The 16,218-nt window shown below is 34.8% G+C and overlaps 1 protein-coding gene and 1 long non-coding RNA gene across 3 annotated transcripts; both read right to left on the bottom strand.

The window, feature by feature from the left end:
- Positions 1-7,177: 7,177 nt before the first annotated feature.
- LOC149572928 (uncharacterized) lies at positions 7,178-15,511 on the bottom strand. Of its 2 annotated transcripts, none has more exons than XR_016359994.1 (2): positions 15,317-15,511; positions 7,178-7,279 (listed from the first exon to the last, which is right to left on the bottom strand). It is a non-coding gene; the product is annotated as an uncharacterized LOC149572928 (long non-coding RNA). The 2 variants fall into 2 exon arrangements; XR_016359993.1 differs by lacking the exon at positions 7,178-7,279 and adding an exon at positions 8,060-8,591.
- LOC149572929 (phytosulfokine receptor 1-like) lies at positions 11,825-15,146 on the bottom strand. Its single transcript, XM_089814044.1, has one exon. The coding sequence runs from the start codon at positions 15,144-15,146 to the stop codon at positions 11,982-11,984; it is 3,165 nt and encodes a 1,054-aa protein (XP_089670170.1). The 3' UTR covers positions 11,825-11,981.
- Positions 15,512-16,218: the final 707 nt, after the last annotated feature.

The following is a 16,218-nucleotide window of genomic DNA, read 5'->3' as shown; positions in this document are numbered from 1 at the left end:
TCTATGAAGGATTTGGGGGTAGAAAAACAAATCCTTGGTATGAAGATTTGTACAAGATGGGAAAAATAGAAAATTTACTTCATCTTAGGTTGGTTATATTGTGAAGGTGTTGCAACATTTCTCTATGGAGAATGTTGAAGTTTTCAGCGCACCTTTACCTGGTCATTTAAAACTGACTAAGGAGATGTGTCCCAAGACACAAGAAGAGGAGGACAAAATGTCCAAGGTACCCTATGCTTCAGCTATAGGAAGTTTGATGTATGCCATGGTATTTACTAGGCCATATATTGCATATAAAGTGGGATTTGTTAGTAGGTATATAAGTGGTGAATTCATCTCAAATGAACTCAACATATTTTGTAATGACAAAGGAATCAAGAGACAAATGAGTGAACCAAGGCTCGACCACAGAATGATATAGCTAAGAGAAGAAATGGATCAATTATGGGTTGTGCAAGAACATTGATGATGGAGAAGGATGTTTCACAGAAATATTGGAGAAAAGTTGTAAGTATTGGAATCTACACTCTAAACCGAGTGCAAGTGAAGAAAGGTACAAATAAAATACCTTTTGAACTCTAGTATGGATATGCACAAAATGTGAATTATTTTTATTATTTTGGAAGAAAGTGTTAAATATTGAAAGATACAAGAAAATGTAAACTTGATGCAAAGAGTGATGAAGGCATATTCATAGGTTATTCCACTAAGAGTAATGCTTATAAGTGTTTGAATTCTAATACTAACGAGATTGTGTAAAGTGAAAATGTTAGAGTTGATGAATTTGTAGAGACAAATGAAGAAGAATGCAAGAAATTATGTGAAGACTATAGAAAATTTGGTTATATCTATAAAGGTGAGCCTAGCACCTTACTTGAACCAAAAAAGGTGGTTGTCAAGCAACAACAACCATGCACTATTGAGGTTCTATAAAAAAAAATTGTTGAGCCTTAGTAGACTATCGAGCATCAGGCTATAGGAGCTGAGTTGCAACTAGAGACAATTGAAGAAGTTGAATGTGTTGGATTGAGTGAACAATAGAAAGAAGAACCAAGAGCTAAACTTGTATTAGCAAAGTATGTGAGAAGACATCATGCACCAAATCCAATTATTGGAGATAAAGATTCAGGAGTCATGACAAGAAGAAGACTAAAGAATGATACATGTTTATTGTGTGAGTTTGAGCCTAAATCTATCAAAGATGCTTTGGAGAGTGAAGATTGGATCAACATAATGAATAAAGAAATTGAGAAAATTGAGAAGAACAAGACATGGACATTGATACCAATACCAAAGGATAAGGATGTTAATGGAACTAAGTGGATTTTCAAAAACAAGTTGAATGAGAAAGGTGAAGTCAAAAGTAACAAGGCAAGACTAGTTTGTAAGGGATATGCATGAGGGAGGAGTTGACTATGGTGAAACTTTCATCCCAGTTACAAGGTTGGAAGGAGTGAGAACTTTTCTTGCATATGTTGCTTACAAATGATTCAAAGTGTACCAAATGGATGTAAAATTTGCATCCCTCAATGGAATTTTGGAGGAAAAAGTCTACATTGAACAATCTAAAGGATTTGTTGACCAAAAACAAAGGGGATATTATATGTAAGTTACACAAAGATTTATATGGTTTAAAGAAAGCCCCTCGAGCATGGTATGAAAGGTTACATAATTATTTAATAAAAATTGGTTTTACAAGAAATAATGACAATAGCAATCTGTGTCTAAAAAGAGAATCTAAAAATAAGATATTACTAGCTGGAATTTTTGTTGATGATCTCATATTTGGAAGAATAGACTCATTGAGAAAATCATTTGCTAATAAAATGAAAAAGGAGTTTGAAATGTGTATGCTTGGAGAGATTAAATTTTTTGTTGGATTGCAAGTGTATCAGATGAATAAAGGTATTTTCATTACTCAATTTGAATACATCAAATAAATTTTGAAGACTTTTGGAATAGAAGACTCAAGCCTAATTGGAACACCTATGGTGGTTGGAAACAAATTGTCAAAAAAATGATGATTTTGTTAAGGTGAATCAAACATTATACAAGTTAATGATTGGAAAACTACAATATGTTGTACATAGCATACCTGGCATTGCATCAATTGTTGGAATTGTTGCTAGATTCTTTGCTAATCCTAGAGAAAACCATATGATGAAAGTAAAAAGGATATTGAGATACCTGAAAGGAGCATAAGACTATGGTTTATGGTACAAGAAAAGTGACAAATTTAAACTAAAGGTTTACACAGATGTTGATTGAGAAGAAAATGTTGATGACAAAAAAGGTGCAATTAGAGGAGCTTTCTTTTTGGGAATAATATTGATTTCTTGGACAAGCAAGAAACAAAATTGTATTTCACAATCTACAACAGAGGCTGAGTATGTTGCTGCAATAGTGAATTGTTCAAATTTTGTATGGATCAAGTGATTGTTGAAAGGAATGAAAGAAGATATCACTGAACTTGTTGTGATATATTGTGATAACACAAGTGTTATTAACATATCTATGAATCTTGTGATGCATACATATACTAAGCATATTGAGATCAAGTAGCATTACTTGAGAGAGCTAATACAAGACAAAGAAGTGATATTGGAATATGTGAATACAAAAGAACAGTTAGTTGACATATTCACTAAGGCACTACCTAAGGATGCTTTTGAGTATCTATGAGGTAAGTTAGGGGTCATTTCCCTATCTAAAGAAAACTAAGTAGAGATGTTGCATTGCATCAATTTTTATTAGCATAATATCTTATATATTGATGCCAAGGGGGTCACGCTTTAGGATCTTTCTAAAGGTGTGACAAGTAAGACACTAGACTATGAGAAGATCAAGTTGCAAAGAGCTAATGTTGAAGTGACATCTCTATATTGGTCAAAGAAATGACATGAAGATGTTTGTGAATGGTTAGTGGCTTTGGCGTTGTTGTCAAAGAGGGAGAGTATGATTGAGTTACCATACAAGGATAGATACAAAGAGGGAGATGTATGGAAGTTACCATTCATATTAGATAAAGAGGAGAGAATGATCAAGTTACTAAGGAGAGAATGATCAAGTTACTAAGGAGAGAGTGATTATGTTGTCAAGAGGGATTTGTTGTTGAACTTGTGAGGTGTTGTATTGAATGGATAGAGGGAGCATCCTAAGATTGCATGGATGAGAATTAGAATGAAATTAAGAAAGAGATAACACAAACACAAAGGGAGCTAACAATACAAGTATTGAAGGTTTTGGATTGCATGGTAACTAGTGAGGTATGTGTGATGCTACCATCAATGCCAAAGAGGGAGATTGTTGGAAACTATAATTGGAGTTATTGTTATGTTGTCATTGATGTAAAACCTATTGGTAAGACATAATGTCAACCTACTAGAGAGACATTTACTAACAGTGTAGAGTGTCATATCATTTGATTGATGAAGAGGACTTGAAAAGAAGAGATAGCAAGGTGAGCTAGTGAATGTTGTTGAGTGATGAGAAGTTAAGTATCATGGAAATACAATGGGCACTTGATAAGTTAGTCCTTGACAAGATAATGTGTTGTTCAATCATTACATGAAGTGAAGAAGACAATTGGAGGAAGCTTAGAGTTGAAACAAGTAAAAAGGATAAGCTTGACCAAGTATCAGTATTGGTCGGTCAATGAAGAAGTTAAAGAAGATGATTAAGGATTTTATGTAGAAGTCAAACAAAATAGTTCAAGCTGAGTGATAGTTATTGCCGAGAAAATGTATGAAGAAGTGTTAGTGGTGACTAAGCATAGTAATGGTTGAGCAAGCTTATTAATGTTGAGTGAAATAGTATAGTGTATGTTGAGATACACAATGATGACCGAGTAGAAGAACATAGTGATTTTCGAGTGACAACAAAAGTTATAGTTTGAGAAAGATTTGAATTCGAGGCTAACACAGTTTGAATTTTGAATTAATCAAAGCATGTGGAAGATAAGGAGTGATGAGTTGGCATATTTAATGCATAAGGAGAGTTTGTTAAGAGATCAAAGGCAAGAATTTGATCATAAGTTTCTAGAAGAAGAAGGAGAACAAAAGATGGAAGGATTTGATGAATTTGACCTAACCCTAAGATCAACGGTGATGTTTAAGCAATAAAAGATAGAAATTAACTATTTATGGAGGCATAAGAGATGCTTTCTAAGGTTGGTCCATGGTTAATTGGCGATCTTAAGGACAAGTTGTGAGGAGCAAGAATAGCAGAGGTGAAGTGTGAAGAGTTTGGTGAAGAGTGATTTCTTGAGGAGGTGCCAAGTAGATCAATAATGGAGATATGAAAGGAGGCCAATCAATGAACCAACAAATGAGAAAATATAGATCTGAATTTGCAAAGTGAGTTGTATTCTACAAATCAAACCTATTGTTACATTCTAACCATTATGTCAGTTAAAATCCTTTAATCAAGGTTGACCGAACAACCATTTTGTAAATCCTTTAATCAAGGTGACATTCTAATGGAATGATCCAAAGTCCTCTAACAAGGCCACTCCTAATAGGGTGATTAAATCCTTTAATAGGGTTAACTCTAAACTGAGCTCACTTCAGAAGAGTGAACAATTGGTAGCATGTTACTTGGTGATTTTTCCCAAATTGGGTTTCCACGTTAAATCCCACTGTCAAAGTGTTATTTTCATGCGTGGATGTTATTTTTGGTATGCTATATTTTATAGTAGTTTATTTAGTGGTAGTTGATATATATGGGAAACAGTGAGTTAAGTAATTACACGAAAAGTTGGTTTGTTGATGATATGTTATATAGACTAACTGGATATTTGAGATTGATTAATCTGTTTGAAGTTAGAAAAAGTTGAATTGGTACATCTGGAACTGAGGATAACTAATTCACCCCCCTCCCAATTATTCTAAATCATTATAACACATATTGCTCTTTTATTTGGCATATCCTTCCATCCATGACTTTGTGGGAAATCTAGAAAGAGCACAAATGAGGGATTTTTTAAGACAAAGGAGAATCCTTTGTTAAATTCAGCCTAAAATTGGAAAAAGATGTGTTAGAACTTATCTCAATTGCAACCTCTCAAGTGATCACTCAGAAAATTCCTTTCAATCAATTTGATTCTTGGGTACAGAAGCAATGGCCTATTTTGAAATTCAAGCATGTTAGTAGGCCTCAAAGGGTTAATTCTCTACCAAAAGATGGGCAAAAGTCACACTAGCAACCTCCTACCAAAGGGTGGACTAAGGTAGATTTTGATGAAGCTTCTAGAGGCAATCCAAGGCAATCAAGGGTTAGTTTTCTTGCTAGGGATGAGTTTGGAAGCATTTTGGAAATCGCTGCTAGGAGTCTCCCAGGGGAACAAATAATGAGACTGAATGTCTGACAGTCATGAATGTGGTCCTTCTTGCCAAAAAATTGGGTGTACGTAAACTCCACTTAGAAGGAAATTCTCCTCTTGTCGTAAATGGAATTGTAAAAGATCAAATGGGTACTAGGTATCTCGATAAGCACAATTGGTGGATTAGTGCCTATTTGCGAAATTTTAAGGACTTCAAAATATCACATATTTTTTGGGAAGCAAATTCATTAGTAGAAAAACTTTGTAATCTTGGAGCTGATGGATTTTTCAAGACAAATTTGAACTTTTCAAAGATCTAAGGTACAAGCAGTACCTAGATTTTTCTTTCATGTTAGACTCTCCTTTAATGATTAAGTCCATCATCCAAAGGGTGGGTGTGAGGTGGGATTTTTAGAACTTGGAGGTGCAATAAGTACAGCTTGAATTCCAAAAGAGCACTATGTGGGATATGATAGTGTAAGGTGACATGTGGCAATATGTGCATGATATTTTCAAGATTTGTAGCATGATTTCTTAAAGTGGTATGATGTGAAGGTTAGTCTACACACTTTGGAGTGGACTTTGAGAATAAGATGATCTTTAAGAGGTGAAAACATGGTATGTCGAGCATTACTACCTTCCCTATCTATACTATTTTTTGGTTCTTAGAAGTGTTTGTGTGGTGCAATGGAGGCCAATTTCTCCTCCAACCCATGAGTCAAATTTCATCCTTCACTAGACCAATTTCCATTGTTTGTATGCACAACATTTTCAAAATCGATGATATCAATTTCTGGGCAACAATTGTGCAGATCTTTAGGGAAGAATTTCTTAACACTAAGCTTCAACCGAGGTCTAACCTGAATATATCTTCCCTCTTTTTGGACCTAGCTTTAATGGCGAGATCCTCATAAGAGAAGGTGTTGTGTGGCTTGTTGTTATGGGTCAGAGTAACTTTTTACATGTAGTGGAACTTTTAGAATTAATGAAAAATTTCTTTGTTACCGATCCAAAAAAAATGATACATGGAAAACCAATATTTTTAAATAAATTATCAATTTTTAATTTAATATAATTTATTCTATTTTAAAACTCATATATTATAGGTAATATATTAAACGTTATGATATTTTTATATTTTTTATAAGTGATTTTTATTTTACAAATTTTAATTCTAATAAGTTAAATTTTATTTTAAAATTAGATTTAATAAAAATTAAGTTAAACATTAACCAACATATATATCTTATATTTTATCTATATAAATTATATTTATATCACTTTTCTATTTAATATGATATATAATTTATATATAGTATTGTAAGAGATATTGTATTTGAGATATAAATTTTGCACTTAGAAACTATAAAAATTAAAGATTATAAGCACTTTGTGTTTATACTAACTTATGAGTTCATCCTCAAAAAAATTGGCTCAAAGAGCTGAGTGTTTCCTAGAAATCTGCCTAATAAGACTTCAAACATATCAACCAATCAACATCAACAAAAATTTCAACATGTGTGCAATACAAAAATCATTACAAATCTTCCAAAAGAAAAATTCTTAATTGTTATTTGTTGAAATTTAAAAAATTAATAATGAGTTAACAAAAGTGATTATAATAGTATATAGTCTACAACAAACACTAATAATACATAGTATTGTACATATTTTTCATTGACCTATAAGAGTGTTTTAAAACAACAAAATTTTGGATATAGCATGTCATGATAGGAAAGTGATGAGAATATTTGAAAGCCTATGGGATGGAAACAATTGAGTCATTAGAGGTGGCTTGGTGAAGATTGACTAGACCAAAACTCCAGTCATTTCAACATTTTGAGTATGGATGCATGTATCCCCACTTCCCTTCCCACTAAATTGTGTGCTACCAAATCATGGTCGAGTGAACTAAGTAACACTCAAAAGTTTCCATGTGGTCTTGATGCAGCCAAAATTCTACAAACAATTAGCAAAAACATGAGAGAAGAACAAATTAATACTAAAACATTTTGGAATCCACAATTCTTCTTTATTATTATTCCAACTTCTCTCCTCCTACAATGCAAGAAATTATAAATTTAAATATAAATCTGAAATTACGATTTTTGACAATTTTTTCATAAGAATTTTTTTGCCATTTTTGATCATTTTTAAAAATAGCTCGAAAAAGATTTTTTTCATGAAGCTTCCTTAAATTGAGATAAGATGAACTACCAACATTCTAAATTGGAAGTAATATTTTGAGGTTATTAATAAAAGACAACTTTATAAAAACTAAGAAACATTAAAATCTTTTAAAAACTACTAAAAGCTCATGCATCACAAAATCCACTAAAAGCTCTTGCAGCATTCTTCTTTGGTTGAAAGAACACAACTCTTGCAAGTTGTTTCAGAATATGTACTTCTCTGGATCTTATCCTTCCATTATACCAAATACTAATTTTATTGACTGAGAAAAAAGAAATTCAAGGCTTCCTGATTTCAAGTTTACTCCTTCCAGGTCTTCCAACTTTTTAGCATTTTTTCCTTCATCTTTGCAAGTGTCATTAGATCCCTCTTCTTCTTGTTTCTCTTAACCCATATTCTATTCAACATCCTCTCAACCTTTAGAATCCAAAATTATGTTTCTTTTGCATATACTTCTATACCATCACCACTTATGTCTTCAACATATAATATATCAACATATTCACCATTACCATAAATATTCCCACAATATCCTTGCAAGATCACATATACATCATTAACAAATAAATATGAAAAATATTCATTAGAAACCTTAATGTCACATGCATTTCCACTTGCTTAGTCAAAACATCATATTCAGGTAATTGAAAATGACAACAGGACTCTTCAGGAACTATGTTCAGCTTATCTTCTTCAATTATTGACGTCAAAACAGTCATAGGTATACTTGCTACTACATTTTTTTGCTCTTCCTCTATTTTTTCTTCTTCTGAATAGGCCATGTGATCTTCTTCTTAATTGGTAGGTACCATTTTTGCATTTCTAGCTCTAGTAGCTTTCCCAATAGTTCCAAACTTTGTTACATATTTCTCTTAATATTTCTTTCAACTCTAATCACCTCATCTCTTCCTCCTTCTTCTTCCTCTCTTTCTCTTTTCTCCTTTCTTCTTCTGGAAATACTTCTTCAATAAATCTATCTCTTCAAACAAATCCATTAACCTTGCTTTTGCTTTGACTTTACCTCAACTCGGTCTTTTCTCTTCTCTACCTTGACTTTTGGAAACTGGTTCCTCTTCTCAACCTGCATAAACATAAACTCATAACCACAAAACTACAAAAATCTCCTTTTCAGAAACCTTATGAACTCTGATACCAAATGATGTAGTCAAAATTATACAGACAATTAACAAAAACATAAGAGAAGAACAAATACTAAAATATTTTGAAATCCACAATTCTTCCTTACTATTATTCCAACTTCTCTCCTCCTACAATGTGAGAAATTACAAATTTAAATATAAATCCAAAATTACCATTTTCGACAATTTTTTCATAAAAGTTTTGTTGCCATTTTTGGTATTTTTTAAGAAACAACTCAAAAAAAGATGATTTTTTTCATGAAGCTTCCTAAAACTAAGATATGATGAACTACCGACTAACATTCGAGATTGGAAGTACTATTTAAGGATATTAATAAAAATCAACTTTATAAAAAAATTACGAAACATTAAAATCTTTTTTAAAACTACTAAAAGTTCCTACATAAAAAAGCCACTAAAAGCTCTAGGTGAATGGACTAGCTAAAATTTTATAATTTTTAGACTTCAGTGGACTCTTTTAGCATTTGAAGATAAATTTAGTTCATTTAGTTAAACTAATACTATATTTTTTTAACTTATAATTTGTATTAATGTTATTAGTTTTTGTTTCATATTTCTTATGTATATTATCAACTTTGTGCATTATAAAAACAAAATTTACTCCATAGAAAATCAAATCTCCTATTGGCTCATCAGTACATGTACAAAAGCATGCAACTACAAGTTTAAATTATTTTTTAATTTACTAAGCTGATAGGCTATGTGTAGGAGCTTTGCTCTCGGAAATATCCTTTTGTTCCCTAATAATCATTATTGTTTGGTCCGAGTTTTAATTTTTCGGCTATGAAAATGACTCTAAAAATTTTCCTCCTTACTTTGGCAAGTTGTCTTGATTCCTATTCCTATTTATTTGTGGAAAAACATATTTTTTAGAATCTTCTATCATTGCATTTTCTCTTTAGCACTCTTGTTTGTGGTTTTTTGCCAACAACAAAAGGACTATGGTGTAATGAAGATAAGATAAGATAAAATTATTAATGTCCACGAAAAACCAAAATGGTTTATGGGACTGAGCATACAAAGCTTTGAGGCATAGTTTGCAACTTAGATTATCAAAAAGATGACTAAGGTAAGATTTTATTTGCACTTCTCAAATTTTAATTTTGAAGTTTTCTTTATTTTGTTTGTGGCTCATTTAGTTTACAATATGATTTAAGCACAAGAAATTGTGTTGTTTAGGAATAGGTATCATTAAAGGTCTGATCTTACCAATGTATGCAAGTTATGTTTTACTAGTAGTGGAAGAAGAAGCATGAGGTGATTGAAGAGAAGGGGCAAAAAATTGAGATAAAGATCTAAGTAAATCAAGTTGTAGTGAGCATAATACATTGTCATTGAATGCAACATAAATTTACCAATTATGTAACTAAGGATGATTGATGCCTCTCGCATATGGGTGAGGCTTTTTAATGATGGTTCAATTCATAGTGTCCATCTTTCTATAAAATAAATTTGATTTACTTTGCACACCAAGATGTCCTTATGTTTAACTTTACTAGCAAGGGTATTTGGATTTAATTGAGACCTTTCAAATTTTGTATATTGTGTTTTGAATGATTAATATGTGAAGAATAGTTTCTAATGCATTATGATATTATTGAATGGATCAAATTGTTTGATGTCGTCCTAAACAATTTTTAAATTTTCTTTGAGAATTTTGGGTTATGGCATTTACATAATTTTGCTATGATTTACCAATTATTGCATGCACTAATGTTTGTTTAATCATTCCATATATTTTGTAGATAAGAAAGTTGAGTTGCATTTAAGATGCTGAATTTCAAAATAATGTCCTTAAATTGGAGTCTTCTTTTTTGAGTGTATAAATTGAACATTTTTTTCCTCAATTTTGTGTTTAGAAAACATGATAATTTTATAGAGTTTTAGAGCTAAAAAATTTTAGTTATAAATATCACTCATTGCTTAAAGTTGTAGCTTATATGAAGAATTTGTGATTTTAATCAAGTTTTAGGCTCATCCTTCCCATATAATGACAATTCATTCTCTAAAATGGGGTAAATATTGAGATGTGTGGTCACATGGTAACTCTACAAGTGTACATTTGTATTTCAAAAAATTTAATTGGATAGTTGCAGGGATAAATAAATGAAATGACTATTTTTTAATTTGTTGCATTATTTGCATTCTAAAGTTCCACATCTAGAGATTTTAGTTATCATTCTTACTTATTTCACTGGATGTAACAATTAGAAGAAAGGAATTGAAATAGTTGTAAAAAAATTTAAAAGGTCCCTTGTTATTTGAGTGTACATTTTGACCAACTATTTTTTTCAGTCTTGTTATTGAGTTTTATGATTTATTAAATTTAATAAAATATATTGTTTTCTAGTTCATGCATTTTCTTCTTATTGACACAAAATTTTGACAGATTTTCCTAATGATATTACTATTTGTGCTCGACATAATGATATTATCAATATTTTATATGCACTCAAGAATAGTATCATCAAATAGTTTTGCACATAGAATGTCTCTTTGGATATCCTAAACTCTGATTAGTAGAAACATATTAAAAAAATTGCATATTTTTATATTTAGCTTACACGTTCACATTAACCAGGAAAAAGCACGTACTAGCCTGCAAAGAGTCTATGAAGACCGACTTGCCTTACGGCAGGAACTAGTAAGTAATGGCACACAGAGGAAAGCTTTGCTTTTGAGTAACATGTAGAGCAATAATGTTGTATTTGCTGAAACTGAGAAATTTTAATTAGAAATTCAGGTCCATAGGTCCATTAGGCCTAAATGGTCTCATAATTGAGTAAAAGTGATAAATTGCAGCAACAAATTCAGGCCTAGTGCTCAGAGAGGCCCAAAGAATTTCGCAATTAGATTAAAATGTATAAATTTCTAACTATGGTTAATTTATTTGACGTTTGGGCTTGAAAAATTACGATGCAATGTGGGTTAAGCTTCATGTCAATCACTATATCAGGGTAGTGCCATCTTAGTTTTGTACTTACACAATCAACGGTAAGAATATACTTTAGGCCTCATCTGTATCACTGTATTCATGTTTTGGCTTTTCATGGATTTCCACCTTTCAGCAGGGTTGGGCAGGTTTAAAGTTCTTCTTCCTTCCCTGGGAGAGGGAATGCAATGGACCTCTGACCTAAATTATAAAGTGTGGCTCTGGAATAAGAACAAAATCTTTTTAAAAATCTGTATATTAACAATGTCCCTGTCATTCATGCACAAGTAGACTGGGAAGAAGACGTGCTTGAAGGAAAATCAAGCTTTTGAAGGATTGTAAGCATTTGTAATAATATGCAAGAGCACATAAGTTAGAACTACTTGACCTGTTGGACATCCACACCGACATTTTCAAGCCATGAAACTACTTCTTGAATGGTTGGTCGTTTAAATGGGTTTTGATTCGTACACATGCAAGCAACATCAAGAACCTGCAACATTTGATCCTCAAAGCCCTTATCTCGGAGTAAGGGATCAAATACCTCCTCTTGCTTCCCTTCAGATCTCATTTCCTGCACCCATGACACCAAGTCTGTGCTCTTCTTAGCTTTACACACTTCCACTGGCCTCCTTTTAGTGAGAAGTTCCAAAATAACAACTCCAAAACTATACATATCACCTCTGAGAGTAGCTACCCATGCTTGTCCATACTCGGGAGGAATATATCCCAAAGTGCCCACTAACTCTGTAGTCACATGTGTGTCATAGGGCAAAATCAATCTTGAAAGACCGAAGTCTGCAACATAAGCTTCAAACTCATCATCTAAGAGAATGTTACTGGACTTAATATCTCTATGTACAATGTGTGGTTCACAAATTCTATGCATATAGGCCAATCCCCTGCTTGCTCCTTGCGCTATCTTGAGTCGAGTGGGCCAATCCAGAACAGAACCTCCATCTTGCTTTTCATGAAGCCAATAATCCAAACTCCCATTTTCCATGTAAGAGTAAATAAGCAGCCTGTAGTGCCCATATCTGCAATACCCTTGTAAGGATACAAGATTCTTATGTTGGGCTCTTGACAAGGCTTCTACTTCTGCCTTGAATTCACGCTCCATCTGACCACAATCGCCTGAAAGCCTCTTGATTGCTACTTTGGTGCCATCTTCAAGGGTGGCTTTATATACTAAACCAAACCCTCCACATCCAATGATGTTGGCCTGATCAAAATTGTTTGTAGCTTTCAGAAGATCAGCAACAGTGAGGTTGGTGATGTCTTGATTGTGAAACATAATCACCAGGGAAGATGCTAAAACATCAGACATCCTATGAGATATGTCGCAATCTCTTTCGCCTTCATCTGTCTGGGTTTCTATCTGTCTTCTTGATAGACTCCAGAGCAATGCAGTGAGTAGGAGAGCAATACCAACTCCAACACTTACAGCTATGCCCAAGATAGTGCTTCTGCTCAATCTCTTGTCATCTCGGTCTAAAGCGGACACTCCATAAACTGGTTTCCCAGCAGCACTTCCACAGGGAGTCAAGGGCAGACCACAGAGACCAAGGTTGCCTTCAAAACTAGATTTGGGGAAAGTAGTGAACTGGCGTCCTGAAGGAATTACGCCTTCCAAATGATTGTTGGCCACGTTGAATCTTGCCAAAAATGTAAGCTCCTGAAGACTTGTGGGTATTCTTCCAGTTAGACTATTATCTGAAAGGTCTAAGGCTTCCAGGTTCGTCATACTCGAGAGCTGATCTGGAATAGTCCCTGTCAAATTGTTACTCTTCAGTTCAAAAATGTGGAGCAGTTTTAAGTTCCCTAACTCTGGCAATATAGCTCCACTCAACTTGTTATTGCTCAAGTACAAGGAGGGGGGGAAGTTGGACAAGTAATTGTACTGCAGTCCTGATGCATTTTGATAATGCTTAACAAAGAGCGGGAAATCAAAGGAAGACTCATCAAGATGAGTGGTGTTTTGTGGGGATATTAGACTACTCAAATTTGTAAGTTCTGTAGGAATTTCTCCGGAGAGAGAGTTGTTTGCAATGTCAAGGTAAAAGAGATACTGGAAGTTACCAATCCAGGGAGGAATGTTTCCATTCAGTCTATTCCACGAAAGGTCTAACACCTGTAAATTTGAACAGTTCTGCAACCAAGTGGGAATCTGTCCTGAAAGAGCACAATTCCCGAGTGCAAGAATCTGAAGCTGTTTAAAACCTTTCACATCTTGTGGAATGGACTCTCCAATGAAGTTTTTAGTCAGAACCAAAGTGCTGAGGTTCTTCAAATCCTGAAAGACTTGTAGGGCTCTTGTAATATTTGTCAAGGTATTGTTTGAGATGGAGAAAATATGGAGAGAGACAAGAGATGACATGCTAATGGGGATTTGACCTTGGAGCTTGTTTTTAGCCAGGCTTAACGACTTCATCTTTGTGCAGCTTGATAAGGTAGGTGGAACCTGACCAGAAAACTTGTTACTAGACAAATCCAGAGAAATCAATTCAGGGAAGCAAGTAAAATTTAGGGTGATATCTCCCTGCAAAGAATTATTTCGCAGGTTCAGGACTTGCAGTTTCCTACAGCTTGATAAAGAAAGTGGCAGCAAACCATCGAAACGGTTACTGTTGAGGATAAGCTGCTCCAGATTCTCAAGCCTTCCAAACTCCTTGGGAAGATTTCCTGTGAAGTTGTTGCAATTGAGGGACAAAACAGTAAGATTCGTTAGGTACCCAATTTTACTAATTATGTTTCCCGCAAACCTGTTGGAGGGAGCAGAAAGCTTTCGCAGAGATATCATGGTATATAAATCATCTGGAAGAAATCCAATGAGGTTATTGAAACCCAAATACAATTCCTCAATCGCTGTACACTCGCCAAGCCCCTTATCAACCTGTCCCTCAAACCCATTAAGGGAGAAATCAAGGATCCTGATTGAATTTGAATTGTTGCAGATTTCAATTGGAATGGGGCCGCTAAGAGAATTATTACTGACATTGAAAGCAGTCAGATATGGAAGACGGCCGAATTCGGGAAGCTTGTTTTTTAAGAAATTGCTGGAAACGTTGAAAGATTGGATTAAGCCTAAGCCCCCTTTTGGAGCTGGTAACGGGCCTGAAAGATTGTTGAAGCTCAGATCCAGCACTTGAAGAGTTTGCAGAGAGAATAGCTCATCCGGGATAACACCGCCTAACATATTACATGAAAAATTTAACTCCTTGAGCTTGTCCAGAGAACCCAATGAGCTTGTGAGAGACCCCTTGAGTCCTCTCCCTGGCAACCATAATCTTGTCACTCTGTCATCTTTACAACCCACACCCTCCCAAGCACAGCAATTAATGTTTGGCTTCCAATTCAATTCAGATGATACCACCATGTGGTTGCTTAAATTCATCAAGGCTTCCATGTCCCTTTGCAAGCCACTCTTGATATTGCCCTGTTCTTGACAAGAAAGGGACAACAAAGCGCACCACCATACAGACCAAAGAAGCGCCTTAGGATTGGAAGCTCTAAGTTTCCAACTAGAGGACACAACCACCAACATATTTTATGCTAAAAGCTACAGAGACAAATTGTAGACTGCAACAAGACGGACATACATCTCTACACAACGTTTTGATGAGCTTCCAAATGGGCAACCATCATTTTAATGACATTAACTACCGGAATTGAATAATAATAATTGAAGGAAGATAGAGCAAAAACATGGCATACCCGCATATACCCACTCCCTGAATTCGCCAGACCTCCCTCCCCTGCATTAACTGTGCAAGCACAAAAGATCCGTGGAAGAGCGGGAGCATTTATTTCTGTGGCTTCACAGGATAATGATGATGACGATGAAGTAGAATCTGGGCTGATGGCCCTGATTCCCAACTCACTTCCAAAAGGTTCAACGTGCAAAAGCATCTGCTGCTATCATTGCCTCAACTTTCCCAAAAATCAATCTCATCCAATTATAAGCCGGGAGACCATAACCGCGCACCACAACAATTTCAATCCTCGAGCATATTATTCCCCTCTACTGCATTACAGATGGAAAACCCCAATCTTAATGCTCTGACAAGGCCTTTGTAGGATTGAACTAATTCAATACTAGTGCAGGATTAAATTATAGGTTTTAAGATGATTACGAAAGGGCACTAATATAATCAATGGTGGGAGATGAGCATTCGAGTTATTTAAAGAGATTGTGTTGACCTCAATGGCCAAAAACATCATAATCCGCAATCACCCACCCTCTTCCTCACTCCCAAGTCTGCCATCCCCACCAAACATGAATCCTTTAAATGGCAGACACACAAGATAAAACAGTGCGGACGGACGGTCCCCCCACTTCCTCTCGCACGCCCACCAGGATCTGGGCCGTCCGAATATCAGCGACCCCACAATAAGCCCCTGGTCCTCCACATGACCTCCCACATTGGGGATCGATCCCTACTTTTAGAACCCTCATTTCTCTGAACCCTCTGCCGCTGAGAAGCTGTCCAAGTCAACCCTGCGACAAACCAGAACTGAACATCTTTCTACTTATATACTCTGCTCAATCGATCCCAACAACCAGACTCTAATGTGGCGTCAGCCTTGTCTCCCACCTACCCAATTGACGTGGCAGG

This window comes from Cupressus sempervirens, chromosome 2 (genome assembly GCF_028749045.1).
Source record: "Cupressus sempervirens isolate cs-2001-9-10 chromosome 2, ASM2874904v1, whole genome shotgun sequence".
Classification (NCBI taxonomy): domain Eukaryota; kingdom Viridiplantae; phylum Streptophyta; class Pinopsida; order Cupressales; family Cupressaceae; genus Cupressus; species Cupressus sempervirens.
This window is presented reverse-complemented; position numbering and strand designations above follow the sequence as displayed.